We start from the raw sequence: 19073 nt of genomic DNA, 5'->3' as shown, positions 1-19073 counted from the left end.
ATTTTAGTCTAAAAAACTATAAGGTAAGTGTAAAATGAACTCACCACAGAATATATTAAGAAAGCACATCTTAGCGAACCCTGTGGCGGCCGACTCGAAGTAGAACGAGGCGAGGTAATGCAGCGGGATTATCGCCACCGAGAACGCCATCAGCACTAGCAGTATTCTACCTGTGACGGAGAAACGGATATTAGAGTATTATTAGAATTGGTTATTCTACGTTTTGTATCGTAAGGCCCCGCGGCACGGGTGCGTTATCAACTCGTTTATTTTATTTATTCATTTAACTCTTTATTGTACAAATAAAAGCACAAAGGGTGGACTTAATTATAAAAGCATTTTCTGCCAGTCAACCTTAATGCATATTTCACAATTGACAACGCCGTATTTATGGCGAATTTCTATTTAGTGACGTAGATCTACTTAGATCCCATGCAGCAGGGACTGAGTCATTTATATTTTACCCATATCTTTGGGTCAAACTCTTCGCCACATCTCGGCACATATAGTGATATTTGATGACTACATGCAGCAGGGACTGAGTCATTTATATTTTACCCATATCTTTGGGTCAAACTCTTCGCCACATCTCGGCACATATAGTGATATTTGATGACTACATACCTAGTCCGGAAAGCGTGGGTGCTCCCGATTATATCTTTTGCTGACTGTAAATATTAAAATTAAAGAAAGGTGGGTCTAGAACGATACCTTGCAAGACACCATTCATTTTGGCTATCCAACGACTTCGTTCTGAGATGAGAAGTTTGAATTGAAACACACACATATCTCTCTTGCTGGCTGCACATACCCAGCTCGTCGGGCGGTTATGTGCTCCTGGCCCCGCTGCACGGGGCTCTTATCAACGTCGATAAACTCGTTTAATGCGTGTTCCATCACCATTAATCACAGCGCCGTATTTATGGCGAATCACGATAAAGCAACGTTTATCTACGTCGATAACGGACCCGCTAACTATAGTGACGTTTATCTACGTCGATAACTAACCTGCTATCAATAGTGACGTTTATCTAAATCGATAACGGACTCGTGCAGCGGTGTCATTTTTGATATAATAACGATTAGGTACGTTTATCTACGTCGATAACGGACCCGTGCCGCGCAGACAGTTTCTTCGATCTTCCACCCATACATATTATAGAAAGGTGGAGCTAGAACGATACCTTGTGGCACGCCATTCTTCTGAGCTATCCAACGCTTTCATTCTGAGAGAAGGTTGAATTGAATTAGCTGGTTGCACATACCCAGCTCCTCAGGCGTCGAGAGCGTGGTCTCTTGGAAGGCGGCGAGCGTGGCCACCACGCACAGGTACACCAGCAGCAGCCACAGCCAGTCCCACACGAAGGCCGCGCCCCACAACACCGCCGCGCGCACGCCAGAGATGCGCTGAAGAAGTCGCGCACCCGTTATCCGCTCCTGGTGGTTAGGGTATGAATTAACTACGCTCACGATTGTAAATATAATATATAGCTGTTCCCGCGAGCTTCGCTTCGCCTAAAAAAATCCCGTGGGAATTCCGGGATAAAAAGTAGCCTATGTTCATTCTCAGGGTCTAGACCAAATTTCATTCAAATCCGTTCAGTAGTTTTGGCGTTAAAGAGTAACATTCAGACAGAGAGACACAGTTACTTTCGCATTTATAATTTTAGTTAGGATGTATGAACTACTTTTATGCCAGTAAGTCAGTAAGTATACACATCTGACGTACCAGAATCAAAAAATATTCTAACTGCAACATATACAGATCCATCCTGGCATCGGACAAAGACCCAGTATCAGCCTCAAAAATAGTAAAAAGTCATCTTGTCCAAGACCATAACTGGATGAAAAGATGAAAGATCAAGTGCAGCCAAATCTAAACACATCACTGTCACTCTTAGATGTGAAAACTGTCCTCCTGTAAAATGTGGTGGTGAAGTTCTGCCGCATCAGACGGTCGTGAAATACCTAGGATTCCATTTGGATAGGAAGCAGATCTGGAAAACTCACATTCAGTAGAAGAGAGACGAGCTGAACCAAAAGTATCGGCCACTGTCATGGTTAATTGGGAGACAGTCAAAACTATTAGTAAAAAATAAAGGCTGATTAAAACCTGTCTGGACCTTTGGAATACAACTGTGGGGATTAGCAAAAACCTCCATCATCGCAATAATAAAACAAAACAGTTCAATGCAAAGACATTGAAGAACTATTACCTTTATCACGAACAGCACTAGGAACGAAGTGACGAATGCCATACAAAAGCCGATGTTGAAGGCGAATTGGAAGCCCATACTGCTCCCTGTCGCCATCACTCGAACCTGCAACCAAAATTTATATTTAAACGAGAAGATCCAGCTACAAACCTAATACATGTTAAGCAAAAACAGTCCACTATTTGAGCATATCATACGAAAACTCTCAGTTTAATACATATTATGACGCTGTGAAGTCCTGCTTATACAGTTAGAGTTTTAACTGTACCAATCGGCTTGTTAATATCCTGTCGGGGTCACCAATGTCAGCAACCACTCACCAGATTCTCAATAGAGTAGGGCAGCGGGTAGTTCCTCACTGTGGCTGAACCAGCCCCGTACCATCAGCTATTTACTACTGATCTACTTACATGAGCTAGGTAACTAGCTATATACCAGCTTATTAATACATATTATGACGCTATGAATACTTAAAATGCGCTCATTGGAACGATACATGCTAGCTACACCCATGACATCGCGCTTTTACCTATGGAACACACTCTTATGTGTAATATACTTATCAGCTTTCACCTAAAGAACACACGTCTATGTGTAGAATAAATATCACTTCGGTGTCACCAATGTCAGAACCCACTCACCAGGTTGTCAATAGAGTAGGGCAGCGGGTGGTTCCTCACTGTGAGCGTGGCGTTGGGCAGGCGCACCCGCATGAGCGCGCGGTCCACGGCCGCCAGCGCCACGGCCGAGTCGTGGTAGCCGTAGTTACTGAACCAGCCCCGTACTAACAGCTATTTACTACTGATCTACTCACATTCGGGTATATTCCAGCCAACTAGCTACATACTTACCAGTTTATTAATACACTAGATGAAAACCCGGATTTGCTTGGGTGAAATTTGACTCCTAATACACATCGCTTAAGTAAAGCTGTTCGAATCGGCGCGATGCGAGCTAGCAACACTCGTGACGTCACGCTTTCTCCTAAGAAACACCTTCATGTGTGTAATACACCTATCACGTCGGGGTCACCAACGTCAGAAACCACTCACCAGATTCTCAATAGAGTAGGGCAGCGGGTGGTTCCTCACTGTGGGGGTGGCGTTAAACCTGTAGCCCTGTAGCCACGAAGATACCTCAGCGCTATTTCATACTTACCATTTATTCGCAAAATTGGTGACCCCGACATGCTAAATAAAAAAACTCACCAGATTCTCAATAGAGTAGGGCAGCGGGTGGTTCCTCACTGTGAGCGTGGCGTTGGGCAGGCGCGCCCGCATGAGCGCGCGGTCCACGGCCGCCAGCGCCACGGCCGAGTCGTGGTAGCCGTAGTTACTGAACCAGGCTGTTATGGTGCCGGAGCCGAAGGTCGCTCCGGTGAAGGTTTCCATTCGCATGCGGTCTGAGTCTGACTTCATCTGAAGGTAGACAAGAAAGGTTTTTTTTATGAAATTAAAAAAAGCATAGGTACTTATATTATTCATAGTTTAGTCGTGGAAAGCTGAGTCATCGCTTTTCAGCTCATGATAACACTTTTACACTACCCTGTAGAATCTTACTATTTCAAAATTACACAAACATCTGTGGATGTGACCAGTGTTAGCATTTGGCTGTTAGCCGTAGTTACATTTTTGAATCATTTATTTAACTAGATTGTTATATCGTGTATACTATACAGAAAAACACTCACCATTTTTAAGTACGTCTGGCCCAAATCAGCCGCACCCAAATCGTTCAAAATCATATTGGGCTGATGCGACTCCTTATAGAAATCCTTGAACGCTCTATACGCTTCCTCTTCCAAACTGCCCGCTACTAGACTATTTTCTGACAGTAAAGTCTCTGATTTCTTAAAGTTCTCCAGCGATAGGGTAAGCGGGGGTAGTTCCGACAGGAAGTTCCAGGATCTAGCGATGATGACCGACAGGATGATGTTGATGACGGGCGACAGGAACTGTATGATGTTGGTGAGTTTATTTCGCTTCGTGTGGTAGAACATTTTGAGGAACATCGCCTTTATGTGGTTTCGTAGCAGCTTGAAGCCTCTCACTTTCTGTAGCAACTCCATATCGTCTGAGAACAAAGGCAATAAAGCAAAGGTAAGATACGAAATCAATAAAATGTGTTCTCGACTATTAATCAAAGCTGAGATAACTTCTAGAATCTAAGTTGTAAAATCACTTATTTATATGCATGCTTAAGTTACAGTGGGCTAGATTTTCTGACTTAATGCCATAGTTGTATCTTACTGAAGGAAACTGAGGAAGAAAGAAAGTGGAAGAGTGTGGAGTATACGAAGGTATGACAGTTGTTCAAGACTGTTTAGATTAGTTGATTATTTAATTGTTTATAATTCGAATTGTTTAAGTTTAATAAAGTTTATTTGGTTATGTCTATAAGTAGGTAGAGATCTAATAAAGTTATAGTTATTGTTAGGTATAATGTTAAGTAATAGTTTGTAAATATACCTAGTATAAGTTGTTTATTAATAAATAAACTATGAGGCTTGTTAGGCGCGATAATAGATAGTAGATAGTACCAATGAGGGCGCTTATGGTGCAAAGCGCTCTGATTGGTCGACGCATTTCTTGCCCCGCCTCCCACCGCCCGCGCGGCGGAGAGCGCATTTAAATATAGGCGGTCCGGGCCGCCTCGATCATTCCGCTCGCAGCCTCCAAGAAGCAAAGAAGCCTCCAAATAATAGAAGAAAAAAGCCTTCTCATTTCAAGCACCTCCTGCCCAACAATAAGAAGAATCCCTGCTTGCTCTTCGATCAGCTTCACAAACGATTTTCACAAACGATTCTACAAACGATTTTAATGTGACGTGCTGTATCGAAGGGGTGCGCCACATTTTCTGGTCCATTCGAGCCGTATTGTGGACCAAGCACATTTTCTGGTCCATTCGAGCGCCGGATTGAAGATCAAGCATGGTGAACACAAGAAGCGCCTCCAAGTCAGCCTCGGTAGCCGGTGCCACGGACAGCACCGGTACTGAGGCCACCGCGACGACGGCAACCACGAGCAGCGGGGATACCTACACGTCGACGGGAGCATCCACGGACACATCGAACGAAGCATCAAGCACTGCGGCCGCCTCAGAAGTCACGGCGCCCGCCTCCGCTACAGCCCGTGTCCCTGCCCCCGCGCCCCCCGCGCCTACCCCTGCGACGCCGAAGCCCGTCAAGCCGCACACGCCACGTCGCGCATGTTCAAATGCGTCTTCAAAGGGTCGCCGCCGGGAGTTGCTGAAGGCCAAGGAAGAGCTTCTGAAGAAACAAATGGAGTTAGCCGCCGTACGGGTGGCCATGCTGGAAGAAGAAACGGACGATGAAGAAGAAGAAGACGACACCTCCACCATAAGGGGTGTCCGCATGTCCGAGTGGGTACAACAAAGTACTCTCGCGCTGACCATGCAACCACATCACGCCGTGCCGAGAGAAGACGCCGGAGCGACAGCGGGCCTCCCACGCCGGACATCGATGCCAGAGCCGCGCATCGAAGCCAGTCCACCGGGAGCCGCACTGGAGAACGCCGCGCCGCCGTCTGCACGTCGTGAGCCGTGTCCCATGGGTGCCGACGAGCCGAGAGTACAGCTGCCACCGAACCCGTACACGTCAGAGCCGCACGTGTACGAGCCGCCGCGTCCGGTGCAGCATCGCTACGACCCACGACCGAGCGCCTTCGACTACAAGGAGCTAGCCGAAGCCATCGCCCTCGCTGCACGTGCGCTGCCGTCGCCGCCTCAACATGTCGCCGCGCCGCGCCATGTCAACGAGCTACCAACGTTCAGCGGGGCATCGAGTGATTGGCTGCCATTCAAGGCGGCCTATGAAGAATCTGCGCAGTCCCTCACGGAGCAAGAGAACCTGTCTCGACTGCGCAGAGCCATCAAAGGAGCAGCAAAGGAGGCCGTCCACTGCCTGTTCATCGGGACGCCCTCTACGAGAGAAGTGATGGAGCTGCTGTCTGCGCAATTTGGGAGGCCGGACGCACTCATCATTCACGAGATGGAGAAGCTGCGCAGACTACCGAAGATCGTCGACACTCCGAAGGCCATCTGCGACTTCGCCGCGACAATGACCAACGCGACGGCCACGGTGGTGGCATTGAAGAAGGAGCAGTACCTACACAATGCGGAGATCGTCAACAACGTCGTAGAAAAGCTGCCGGCCACACTGCGCAACGAGTGCTACACCTACATCACCGAGCAGCCTGAAGACATCCCCGACCTAGTCAAGCTGACGCAGTTCGCCAAGCGGGCCGCGGCACGGTGCAGCCGCTTCGCGCCCATGGACATCGCAGCGAGTGACCGGCGGGAGCCCGCGCCAAGGAAGACTGCGCGCACCTACCACGTCGACACAACTACAGCTGCGAAGCCTGCGTGCCCCATCTGCGGCGAGAAGCATGAAGCTGCCGCCTGTCCGACACTGAAGCGAGCCGAAGTACCTGCGAGGTGGGACATAGCGAAGAAATACAAACTATGTTTCCGCTGCATGAAGATCCGCAAGTACCGACACTCCTGCAAGCCGAAGCAGTGCGACAAGGACGGGTGTACCTACATGCACCATCCGCTGCTGCATGGCGGTACCCACGCATCGACCGCCAGTACGCAAGTCGTCCAAGAATCTGAAGCGGTAACAACAGCGCGAGAAGAAAGAAGTGCAACGGGGCTCCTGAAGATACTACAAGTACGAGTCACCGGGCCAAAGGGGTCGCTCGACACCTACGCGCTACTAGACGACGGGTCGACGTGCACACTCATCGAGTCAGCAGTCGCGCAGCAGATCGGAGCAACGGGACCGCCGTCACCCTTTTACATAGAAGGGGTGTCGGGCATGAAGATCGACGCCAGTGAGTCGCGCCGAGTCAACTTGAAGATCTGCGGGCGCAACACGAGCGAAGTCGACATCTGCGCGCGCACAGTGCCGGACATCGGTGTCTCGCCTCAGACGGTACCTGCGGGGATCATCGAGAGCTGCCCACACCTGCAGGACATCAAGGAAGACATCCTCTACGAGCGAGGCGCCGCCACCATCCTGCTCGGGCAAGATAACTGGGAGTTGCTGCTCACGCACGCTTTCAAGTCGGGCGCGCGCGGACAACCTGTGGCGTCACTCACGACGCTCGGGTGGGTGCTACACGGCGTGCAGTACCGACAGCCGGCAGCGCAGCGCGTGCACCACCTCACGGTGCAGCCGCTTCAAGAAGAGACCATGGAGAAAATGATGCGGGACCACTTCGCACTCGAGTCGCTGTGCGTCGATAAGAAGAAATCATACACAGAGGCCGAGCGACGCGCGCTTAAGCAGCTAGAAGAAAACACGCGCGCACTACCGGCGGGAGGCTACGAAACGTGCCTCCTGTGGAAAGAAGACGACCCTCGGCCACCAGACAACTACTCGAGTACAATGAAACGACTCGAGTTGCTCGAGAGGAAGCTGGACAAGAACGAAGCTATGAAGACGCGGTACAACGCACAGATGCAGGTGCTGCTCGACAGCGGCTACGCTGAGGAGGCGCCGCGTGAGAAGAACGAGAAGATCTGGTACCTGCCTCACTTCGCTGTCATCAACCCTCAGAAGCCGGAGAAACTGAGGATCGTCCACGACGCCGCCGCTCGAACGAGAGGGACAAGTCTCAACGACATGCTGCTGCCCGGCCCAGACCTCCTGCAGTCACTCCCGGGGGTCCTCATGCGGTTCCGGCAACATGCAGTGGCGGTGAGCGCGGACATAAAAGATATGTTCATGCGCGTTCACATCCGAGAAGAAGATCGCGACATGCAGCGCTTCCTATGGAGGGGAGATCGACGCGCCGGCCCGCCTACCGAGTATCGCATGAAGAGCGTTATATTCGGTGCGACTTCATCACCGTGTACGGCTATTTACGTGAAAAATAGCAACGCCGAGCGCTACAGGGACATCTACCCGGAGGCAGCCGAGGCCGTGGTGAGAAATCACTACGTGGACGACTACCTGGCGAGCTACGAAACAGAAGAAGAGGCGGTGCGCATCTCCACTGAAGTCAACAAGATACATCACTTCGCGAACTACGACCTGCAGAAGTGGACGTCGAACAGCCGCATCGTGCTCGCTCAGCTGTCGTCATCTGAAGCTGAAGACCCTAGACTGCTGCAACTGGACCCGGGGAAGCTGCTGGGCATGGTGTGGCACCCGGAGGACGACACACTCTCCTTCAACTTGAACAAACATCGCATCCCCGAGGCAATACTGAGCGGCGAGCGCACACCTACGAAGAGAGAAGCGCTGCGGACAGTCATGTCGATCTACGACCCGCTCGGACTCGCCACGCCAGTCACCGTGCAAGCGAAGCGCATCCTGCAAGACGTCTGGCGCTCCGGCATCGACTGGGACGCGCAACTCGAAGACAACGAAGCTCGAGCATGGAGGAGCTGGATCGAGCACGCGCTACAGCTGCCGCGTCTCGCCGTGCCGCGCTGCTACGCCTCATACAGCGGCGCGGCCACCCGCGAGCTCCACGTCTTCGTCGACGCAAGTTCGTCTGCATATGCTGCTGTCGTCTACTGGAGGGTCGTCGATCAAGAGGGAAACACACACCTGTCACTCGTCAGCGGAAAAGCAAGAGTCGCACAGCTCAACAAGGTGGTCTCCATCCCGCGACTCGAACTGCAAGCGGCCGTGCTGGGATGCCGCCTCGCACAAGCCGCCATCGAAGAACACGACTTGAAGCCGAGTCGTCGAGTGTACTGGTCGGACTCAAGAACAGTACTCACGTGGCTACGAAATGGCCCACGTACCTACAAGCCGTTCGTAGCACACCGCGTAGCCGAGATAAGCGACACTACGAAAACAAAGGAGTGGCGCTGGGTACCTACAAAGGAGAACACAGCCGACGACGCAACGCGCGACACGCCCTCGGACTTCAACTCAAGTCACCGGTGGTACCGCGGCCCCGCCTTCCTATACCTACCGGAGGAGCACTGGCCGCGAGAAGAGAAGATCATCGAAGAAGACACGGGGGAAGAGCGAACACTCGTCACTGTCGCCGCCACACGCTTGTCTGAGGCCGTGCCAGACATAACTCGCTTCAGTAACTTCATGCGAGTTATTCGAGCGACGGCACGGGTACTACAATTCATCGAGCTACTACGTGCGAAGAAACAAACAGTGCTGCATAAGCGCACTAAGAAGAATGAAGAGGCCGACCCTGCGTGGACGAGTACTACGCCGAGAACAGTTACGCGGGCCGCTACGCCCGCCGTGAAGACAGCTGTGCGGAAGTACCTACTTCTCAGCGCTCGGCACATGCACTGCGCGCGTCAACTGTGGCTACGCTCGCAACAACAAGAAAACTTCGCTGAAGAAATAGCTGCGCTACAGAAAAGCGTCGCTATACCTACTACGAGTCGACTGCACAACTTATCAGTCATACTCGACGAAGAGAAGATCATCAGACTACGTTCAAGAATAGCGACTGCCGCCGACATCACCCCATCGCAACGTGAACCGGCAGTACTCGACGGCAATCATCGGTGGACCCGACTGTACATCGCCTGGGTTCACAAACAGCTTCACCACGGCGGGTTCGAGACAACTGCGAATGAAGTCCGGCAACACTACTGGGTGCTGAGACTACGACACGCCGTGCGCAGCGAAGTGAAGCAATGCCTGGCCTGCCGCATACGGAAGGCCACACCTGCGCAGCCGTCGACGGGCAACCATCCACATGCACGGCTCGCGCATCATCAGAGGCCGTTCACCTACACCGGACTCGACTACTTTGGCCCTCTCATGGTCACTGTGGGTCGTACGAAGCAGAAGAGGTACGGCGTGCTGTTCACGTGCCTCACCACTCGAGCAGTACACCTCGAGGTCGCCGGCAGCCTGAGCACGGACTCGGCTATCATGGCGCTGCGACGGTTCATCGCGCGGCGCAACTGTCCCTCCGAGCTTCACTCCGACAACGGGACCAACCTGCGGGGCGCCGACGTCGAGTTGAAGAAAGCAGCGCTGGCAGCCATGGAGGAGGAGGCGTCGGTGCGCTTCATCCAGTGGCGGTACATCCCTCCGAGCGCGCCATTCATGGGAGGCGCGTGGGAACGGCTGGTGCGGAGCGTCAAGAACGCGCTGCAAGTCACACTGCACGAGCGCGCGCCGAAAGAAGAGGTCCTCGCTACACTACTGGTCGAGGCGGAGCACACCATCAACAGTCGGCCACTCACCCACGTGTCGACCTCTGCAGACGACGAGGAAGCCCTCACGCCGAACCACTTCCTGCTGGGCGCGCCGTCACGAGTGCCGCTGCCGGGAGCCTTCACCGAGGACGACGAGGCCGGCCGCAAGGACTGGAGGAAGAGTCAACGCCTGGCAGACATGTTCTGGGCGCGCTGGGTACGAGAATACCTACCGGAGCTGCAACACCGGCGGGAGCCCCGAGCCACCAACGGGGCCATCAAGAAGGACGACCTCGTGCTCATCGCGGACGGGACTCTACCACGGAACTGCTGGCCACGCGGAGTCGTCGTGTCTACCTACCCCGGTCCAGACGGCGAGGTGCGAGCAGTCGACGTGCGCACCAACAGAGGGGTACTCCGGCGGCCTACGAAGAAATTGGTCATCCTGCCAGTCCACACTTGAACACGCAAGATTCCAGCTACAAGAGCTGCGGCGGGAGAGATGTTCAAGACTGTTTAGATTAGTTGATTATTTAATTGTTTATAATTCGAATTGTTTAAGTTTAATAAAGTTTATTTGGTTATGTCTATAAGTAGGTAGAGATCTAATAAAGTTATAGTTATTGTTAGGTATAATGTTAAGTAATAGTTTGTAAATATACCTAGTATAAGTTGTTTATTAATAAATAAACTATGAGGCTTGTTAGGCGCGATAATAGATAGTAGATAGTACCAATGAGGGCGCTTATGGTGCAAAGCGCTCTGATTGGTCGACGCATTTCTTGCCCCGCCTCCCACCGCCCGCGCGGCGGAGAGCGCATTTAAATATAGGCGGTCCGGGCCGCCTCGATCATTCCGCTCGCAGCCTCCAAGAAGCAAAGAAGCCTCCAAATAATAGAAGAAAAAAGCCTTCTCATTTCAAGCACCTCCTGCCCAACAATAAGAAGAATCCCTGCTTGCTCTTCGATCAGCTTCACAAACGATTTTCACAAACGATTTTAATGTGACGTGCTGTATCGAAGGGGTGCGCCACAACAGTATAGGGTAAAATGCCAGGACTTGAAGGCTATGAAGAAAAATAATAAAATCTTATTATGTCCATCCTCGAACTCCATGAGTGGTCGCACCATGCCGTTGCCGTTGTTGTTGTAGTGCACCCCGCTGTAGTTTCGCGAGCCCTATACGCGCTTCACTGCGCCTATATGGTCTAAATCTAGTCACGCAACAGGTGATTGCTAACAAAGTTGCTTTCTGGCTAAATCAAATCTTCATGCGGAAAGAATGGAGCAGTCTTTAAACCGTAAGTAACAGTAACTCACTATGTCCATGCTCCACCTCGGTGAGCGGCCGCACCATACCATTGCCGTTGTTGTTGAAGTGCACCCCGCTGTAGTGGCGCGAGCCCTATACACACTACACTACGTCTTATGTCATAAATGGTCTAAATCTAGTCACGCAACAGGTAATTTGTAACAAAGTGACTTGCTGTCTGGCTAACAAGCGTGTCATGTGTTGAAAGAATGGAGCAATCTTTATACCGTAAGTAACAGTAAAATCTGTTACTCACTGTGTCCATGCTCCACCTCAGTGAGCGGTCGCACCATGCCGTTGCCGTTGTTGTTGAAGTGCACCCCGCTGTAGTATCGCGAGCCCTATACTTACTTCACTGCGTCTGATGTCTATAGTTTAAATCTAGTCACGGAAACTAAGTTGTTTGCTTTCTGGCTAACAAGAGCGTCATGTGTTTAAAGAACGGTGCTGCCTTTATACCGTGAGTAACAATAATTCACTATGTCCATCCTCCACCTCTGTGACTATTTTGAAAGAATGGTGCTGTCGGTATACCGTAAATAACTGTATGTCTTCTTAAAGATGGAAACTTATAACATATTTTAGTTTACTTTGCTTACTTAATTTGTAGTCCTAGTTTAGATTACCTTAAAATATATAATAATAACTCACTATGTCCATGCTCCACCTCAGTGAGCGGTCGCACCATGCCGTTGCCGTTGTTGTTGAAGTGCACCCCGCTGTAGTTTCGGGAGCCCGACGCGCTGGACTCGGCCGGCGACTTGCTGCTCTCCGCTCCTACCCTGACACGGAATGAGCAGGTTTTACAAATAGGGTTGGTATAAGCGGAGTTTACACGGTACGCGGTGAATGAGAGACAGTTCAAATGCTACTGGTGATGGGTAAATAAGTAGTCATAGTGCTGTTGGACCAAGACAGATAATCAACGGAATCGGATGTTTTTTTTTTCATACAAGCGGACAAACCTAGTGATTTCGTGTAAGCCCCGATTTAGTAGATATTTTTAGGAGTTTCAAATGGACAAGTCAAAGTTGTATTGGTTCAGTCATAAGCCGAACCTGGCCCTGTACCATAGGGCGCTATTAAGACGCCATAAGAGTTCTTCGTCTTGCTCGCTCTTGAGGCTGCGTGATGTGAGTGAGCGCTATGCAAAAGTCTTATCACGTCTTAAATGCGCCCCGTACTAGCCCTTCAGTTTACGAGTAGAGGTCAGCAAAAGGCAATCATAGCGTAGGATGCCATCTTTCTCCCACTGTACCGGTAAAAATACAAAAGTACCTAATATTTGAAAAATCGGTGCACTTTTTTATAGCATTACTGTCGAACTCTGTAGTATAGAGAACTAAACTCACTTCATAAACACCTCTTCTAGCGTGGTAACCGACAGTCCGTAGCTGGTCACATTGAGAGCCGCCTTCTGTTCCTCAAACGCCTTGAGTAGGTTCGGGAACTTGGTGACGTCCTCTTTGAGCAGGATGTATGTCAGCTCTGAACCTGTGGGGGATATGGGTTACATAGGGTTATTTATGTAGATACAAGACACGGTACAAAAAATCATGCATATTCAACTTATAAATGCGCATTTTTCAGGTCGCGTTGTAGATGCGTGTGATTCGCGAGTGGTATACGTATAATATGTATAACCCCGCAACCCTGTGCCGCGGTGTGGTAATCAGGCGATAATCAAGTCCTAAGATAATAGACACCACAACTTACAAAAAAACAAAGTAACTGTCCATGACATAAGGCTTCTGGGTATTCACATAAAGCTATCTTTTTTTATCGCAAATCTATTTATTGGTGTCCATCCTCCACTTCTAGAAACAAAACTTAACTCACCAATATTAGTATTCTCTTTAACATCCGCCACATGTCCTCTCAAGAACCGATTCACATCCTCCACATTACAGTTATCTCCCTTCACTATCGTCAGTTTGTACCCCAGGCCGTAGTGTTTCTTGAGGAAGTAGGGTGTCCCCACGCACTGCAGCTTGCCGCCGGACATGATGGCGATACGGTCGCCGAGGTAGTCCGCCTCGTCCATGAAGTGGGTCGTTAGGACCATTGAACGACCTGGAAATAATGGTTACGTTGAAAGGGGATTTATAAGGGCCGGGCGAAAAAGAAGGGATACCTACTATAATATATGTGTTTGAATCAGCTTTTTATATGAGAGTTTGTAAAAATAAGGGTGGTAATAGCGTTGCCGTTGCCTCTTTAGTTTTCTCACGGATGGCTTATAATCCGGAAACGGCCGCACATTGCAACGCCCACTGATAAACAACCCTTGTACTGTAAACGGGTGACAAAAATGGTGCCAATAGAGATGACAAACAAGGGTGACCACTGACAATTAAGGTGCCAATTAGGGTGACAACTGAAAATTAAGCTGCCAAGGTGACAATCACAATAGTATACCTTTCTTCTCGCTCTGCAGCAGGCCTTCTAACATTCTGCAGTAGATCCGATCATCTCATGTTAGGAGTATGCGTGCTTACAAAAGTGACAATTAAGGTGCTAACAAGTGTGACAGTGACAAGTGACAATACCTTTCTTCTCGCTCTGCAGCAGGTCCCACAGCGCGCGGCGCGCGGCCGGGTCCAGCCCACTGACAAACAACCCTAGTGCTAGAGCAACAAGGATGGCAATACCTTTCTTCTCGCTCTGCAGCAGGTCCCACAGCGGCCGGGTCCAGCCCACTGACTTACAACCCTAGTGCTAGAGCAACAAGGATGGCAATACCTTTCTTCTCGCTCTGCAGCAGGTCACACAGCGCGCGGCGCGCGGCCGGGTCCAGCCCACTGACAAACAAACAAGGATGGCAATACCTTTCTTCTCGCTCTGCAGCAGGTCCCACAGCGGCCGGGTCCAGCCCACTGACTTACAACCCTAGTGCTAGAGCAACAAGGATGGCAATACCTTTCTTCTCGCTCTGCAGCAGGTCACACAGCGCGCGGCGCGCGGCCGGGTCCAGCCCACTGACAAACAACCCTAGTGCTAGAGCAACAAGGATGGCAATACCTTTCTTCTCGCTCTGCAGCAGGTCCCACAGCGGCCGGATCCAGCCCACTGACAAACAACCCTAGTGCTAGAGCAACAAGGACGACAATACCTTTCTTCTCGCTCTGCAGCAGGTCCCACAGCGCGCGGCGCGCGGCCGGGTCCAGCCCACTGACAAACAACCCTAGTGCTAGAGCAACAAGGACGGCAATACCTTTCTTCTCGCTCTGCAGCAGGTCCCACAGCGGCCGGGTCCAGCCCACTGACAAACAACCCTAGTGCTAGAGCAACAAGGATGGCAATACCTTTCTTCTCGCTCTGCAGCAGGTCCCACAGCGCGCGGAACGCAGCCTGGTACCTAATGCTAGAGCAACAAGGACGACAATACCTTTCTTCTCGGAGCGGTGGTAGCTCAGTCGGGTGAGCGCCCGCTTCTCAATCAAGAGATGCGGGTTCGAATCCCGGCGCTGACATGTACCAATGAGTTCTTTTAACTTAAGTACAATGTATACCATCGCTCTTACGGTGAAGGAAAACATCGTGAGGAAACCTGCATATCTAGATTTAGCACATCAATCTAGATATGTGAACCCACCAACCCGCATTGGACCAGTGTGGTGGGAAATGGTCCAAGCTTAGGAAGGCAGTTTAGACCTTGGGGATATGCACAAAGGTTCCATTCGAGAGAGCCAGGTGCAGGTACTTACACCCCCACAGAGAATAGAATAGAATACCTTTCTTCTCGCTCTGCAGCAGGTCCCACAGCGCGCGGCGCGCGGCCGGGTCCAGCCCACTGACAAACAACCCTAGTGCTAGAGCAACAAGGACGGCAATACCTTTCTTCTCGCTCTGCAGCAGGTCCCACAGGGCGCGGCGCGCGGCCGGGTCCAGCCCGGACGTGGGCTCGTCCAGCAGCACCACGCGCGAGCCGCCGCACATCGCCACGCCCACTGACAGGCGCCGCTTCTGGCCGCCTGATAAGTGCTTGGAGAGGACGTCTGCCTGTAGGTAGAAGGGGGGGTTTAATGTGGGAATAGATTTAGATTAGCACACAAAGGTAGCTAGCTTGGTATGTCTTTATTTGGAAACCCGTAGTAATACGAGTAATATACCTACATTCCAAGCAACAGAACTGCATATTTAAAGCGGCGCAGTCTCCCATTAGGTACAGGCCTTTTATATTTTACTATCTATCAACTACAAGGGGTGCTTGAATCATCTCTAAAATGCTATAAAACAGGAACCAAAACCTTAATACAAACCTTCTGCTACAAATCAAGCAGCATCAGAAAGTGCTCCACCTGCACAATAATAGTGCCGTTGCACTCTTACGACAGTCATCAAGGTCACTGTGCGGGCGTGACTGCGCTATTACTGTGTGCGTGCGACAGAGACAAATATAAAAAGAGCAATGCCCGTTTTTCACTGTGCTTTAGCGAGCGTGTTTTATCCAAAAAAAAACACAAAATCAAACAAACCTTCTGCTCCAAATCGAGCAGCTTCAGAAAGTGGTCGACCTCCCCCCGCACCGCGCCCCCCCGCACCCCCTTGAGCTGCGCGTAGAACTGCACGTGCTCCGCCGCCGTGAGGTCGGGGAACAGCACGTTGTGTTGGTCACTATGTCATCGTCATCATCGTCAGCCAATATATCATCCATCCATCATAGTCATAGCCAGCCTGTTACTATGTCACACCCGTTGATTGTTAAGTTATATACCAAAGCTCTGGTTTTTACTGCGATCTTATGTCATTGATAAATATAACCCTTTACTAAAGCATGGTCGCTAAGCACAGCGAAAAACGGGCATTGCCCTTTTTATATTTGTTTCTGTCGCACGCGCACAGTAATAGTGCTCTCAGGCTCGCACAGTAACCTTAATGGCCGGCGGCAGGTATTGTAATTAGAGGTCAACGTTCGATTTTCTCTGTGCTTGCCGACCGGCCTTTATATAATAGCACCTCTGGTTTGCATTACCATGACTATTTGATTGACAAACCCAACCATATACATTCAAAAACAAAAACAAACCTTCTGCTCCAAATCGAGCAGCTTCAGAAAGTGTTCGACCTCCCCCCGCACCGCGCCCCCCCGCACCCCCTTGAGCTGCGCGTAGAACTGCACGTGCTCCGCCGCCGTGAGGTCGGGGAACAGCACGTTGTGTTGCGGGCAGATGCCGAGCGAGGCGCGCGCGAGGCCCGTGTCCGTCACTATGTCGCACCCGTTGATGGTCGCTGTGCCCGATGTCGGTGGGATTGTGCCTAAAGTAATAAGAATAATTGCTTATTTCGGGTGTATAAAGCCTATATTAAACATAACATCAATAATTCTAAAAGGGAGTGGAGTAGAGATTTTTTAAGTTTAATTATGTTTTCTTGTGGGAATTTCGAGATTAAAAGTTTCTAGCCTATCTGTTTATACAGAGTGTCAGTTTACAACTAAATTACAGTTTGTTACATCACAGATACGTAAGATTATTAAAGTCTGCGTGCACGAATTCATAAAAGTAATTACTTTTTTACTTTAAATGCTGAATAAATTGAAATCAGTCTCAAGAGTAAGGTCGTATACTGAATAAATTACAGACTGTAATAATTATGAGGAAATTCCGGGATCCCGCTGTTATACTAAGATCTAGATGAAAAATATCACATAGATTGTCATAAATTCTGATTTAAAAATCGGCAACATTGCATTGGTATAGGGTTATAAAAACTCACCAGTTAACATCGATATAGTCGTAGTTTTCCCAGCTCCATTATGTCCTAATAATACTGTGATTTCGTTTTCGTAAACTTTGAGATTCAAGTTATCGACTGCTTTCCTTCCCCCTCTGTATATTTTTGTGAGATTCTGTAAACAAAATATACATAATTATAAATACAGTCCACCTTGACATTTACCTATGGAAAACGTCCTATTTATTTTTAAATTTCAGTATTTTCTATCTTATCTCAGTTGCTCAAAATATATAGACTTTAAAATATAAAATGAAATATTTTTGTGAAAACGACTAATTTCCTAGCAGACGTTGAAAAAAAAATGGTTTAAGTATTGCATTATGATATGATTTAAATAATATATTTTCCCACAGCAGCACTGCTCTCTATGTGTCTTTTTCACCCTTCAATTAGTTTTTTGACATTTTTTGTGGTTTATGTAAGGAGCAGGTGACACATCCCTAACAAAGGTATACATATACCTCATCTCGCTGACTGTACTGTACATACCGTAGCCTGTATGCCCATGGGCACCCCCTGCGGCTCCTCATCATGCACCACCTTCAGTAGTGCGTCGTTGTACTCCGCGTCCGCTGCCGTCGTCGACCGGTTTAGTGCTGTGAAGTAAGGGAGGGGCTTTGTGTGTATACAGGCTGGAATAGTTATGGTGGTAAAGAAAAAGAACAGACAGAAATCAGTGCGACTACTGTACAGCGGGCCGAAAAATAGAGATTATGCATATAATATGTAGATTCCTATAGAATCAAATCACGATTAAATGTTGTCGAGTATAGAATAGGCCGCATATTTACTGGATCGCAGTATTGAGTTATACTAAAAATTTATTTCAACCTAGCCTTTTTAGCGTGGTCGATCAGGATGCTACTATTTCTGAGAATCATTCTATGCAAATTAACATAAAATTGCACAACGCAGTCCCAACAACAGTAATCTTATCAAAGAAATATCATTTTTATCTTCACCCAACAACCCTAATTTCAGTACTCACCAGCTATCCTACTCTTCTTCGAGCTCCAAAACTGTTTAGTATCCGGGAAGTACCACGGCAGCGGTACCCCATATCTTCCCGGACGGATCTTCTCCACGTACATAGCTATCATCATGTACAGTACCGTACAGTGACAGTGACTTTTATACAAAGAGTAATAGTTTTGAAAGACTACTGAGCTGGAGCTAACAAAATATTTCAACTAAGCCTTGTCTTTCAGGACCTTCTGGTTGGCGCTACCATACTACAATTCGAGAGGTATGATGGGTCATAGCATAAAACATAATGCAGCCCCAAAACTCCTACAGCAGAAAAATAAATAACCTAAATCTAGATCCAAAAAGACTAATTTTCATCACTCACCAGCTATCCGACTCTTCTTCGAGCTCCAAAACTGTTTAGTAACCGGAAAGTACCACGGCAGCGGCACCCCGTACCGCCCCGGGCGGATCTTCTCCACGTACATGGCTATCATCATGTACAGTATCGTGTCCAGGACGAACATGAGCGCCACGTGACCGGGCTGGAACGAGTCGTGGTACGAGACCGGCTTGAACATGTTCGACCATTGGAGACCTGCGGGGGAAACGGATGGGTTATTACGTTATGCTAAGATTGTTAAGCCTGACCCTGATATTAGGTCTATAATTGGAGCTGCCAAG

The 19073-nt window shown here is 49.4% G+C and overlaps 1 protein-coding gene across 1 annotated transcript in view; it reads right to left on the bottom strand.

Moving 5' to 3' along the window:
* Window positions 1-19073, bottom strand: part of LOC105391092 (phospholipid-transporting ATPase ABCA1) — a 39726-nt gene that overhangs the window by 11817 nt on the left and 8836 nt on the right. The window contains exons 9-21 of the mRNA XM_048626755.1: window positions 18775-18987; window positions 17913-18019; window positions 17403-17535; window positions 16714-16943; window positions 15521-15686; window positions 13524-13757; window positions 13037-13178; window positions 12336-12466; window positions 3907-4289; window positions 3425-3634; window positions 2217-2321; window positions 1266-1437; window positions 45-170 (exon numbers count right to left, since the gene is read on the bottom strand). Of these exons, the coding sequence (XP_048482712.1) occupies window positions 45-170; window positions 1266-1437; window positions 2217-2321; window positions 3425-3634; window positions 3907-4289; window positions 12336-12466; window positions 13037-13178; window positions 13524-13757; window positions 15521-15686; window positions 16714-16943; window positions 17403-17535; window positions 17913-18019; window positions 18775-18987 (2352 nt within the window). The remainder of the gene's footprint in view (window positions 1-44; window positions 171-1265; window positions 1438-2216; window positions 2322-3424; window positions 3635-3906; window positions 4290-12335; window positions 12467-13036; window positions 13179-13523; window positions 13758-15520; window positions 15687-16713; window positions 16944-17402; window positions 17536-17912; window positions 18020-18774; window positions 18988-19073) is intronic.

The sequence above is a fragment of the Plutella xylostella genome, chromosome 17, assembly GCF_932276165.1.
Source record: "Plutella xylostella chromosome 17, ilPluXylo3.1, whole genome shotgun sequence".
NCBI classification, from domain to species: domain Eukaryota; kingdom Metazoa; phylum Arthropoda; class Insecta; order Lepidoptera; family Plutellidae; genus Plutella; species Plutella xylostella.
This window is presented reverse-complemented; position numbering and strand designations above follow the sequence as displayed.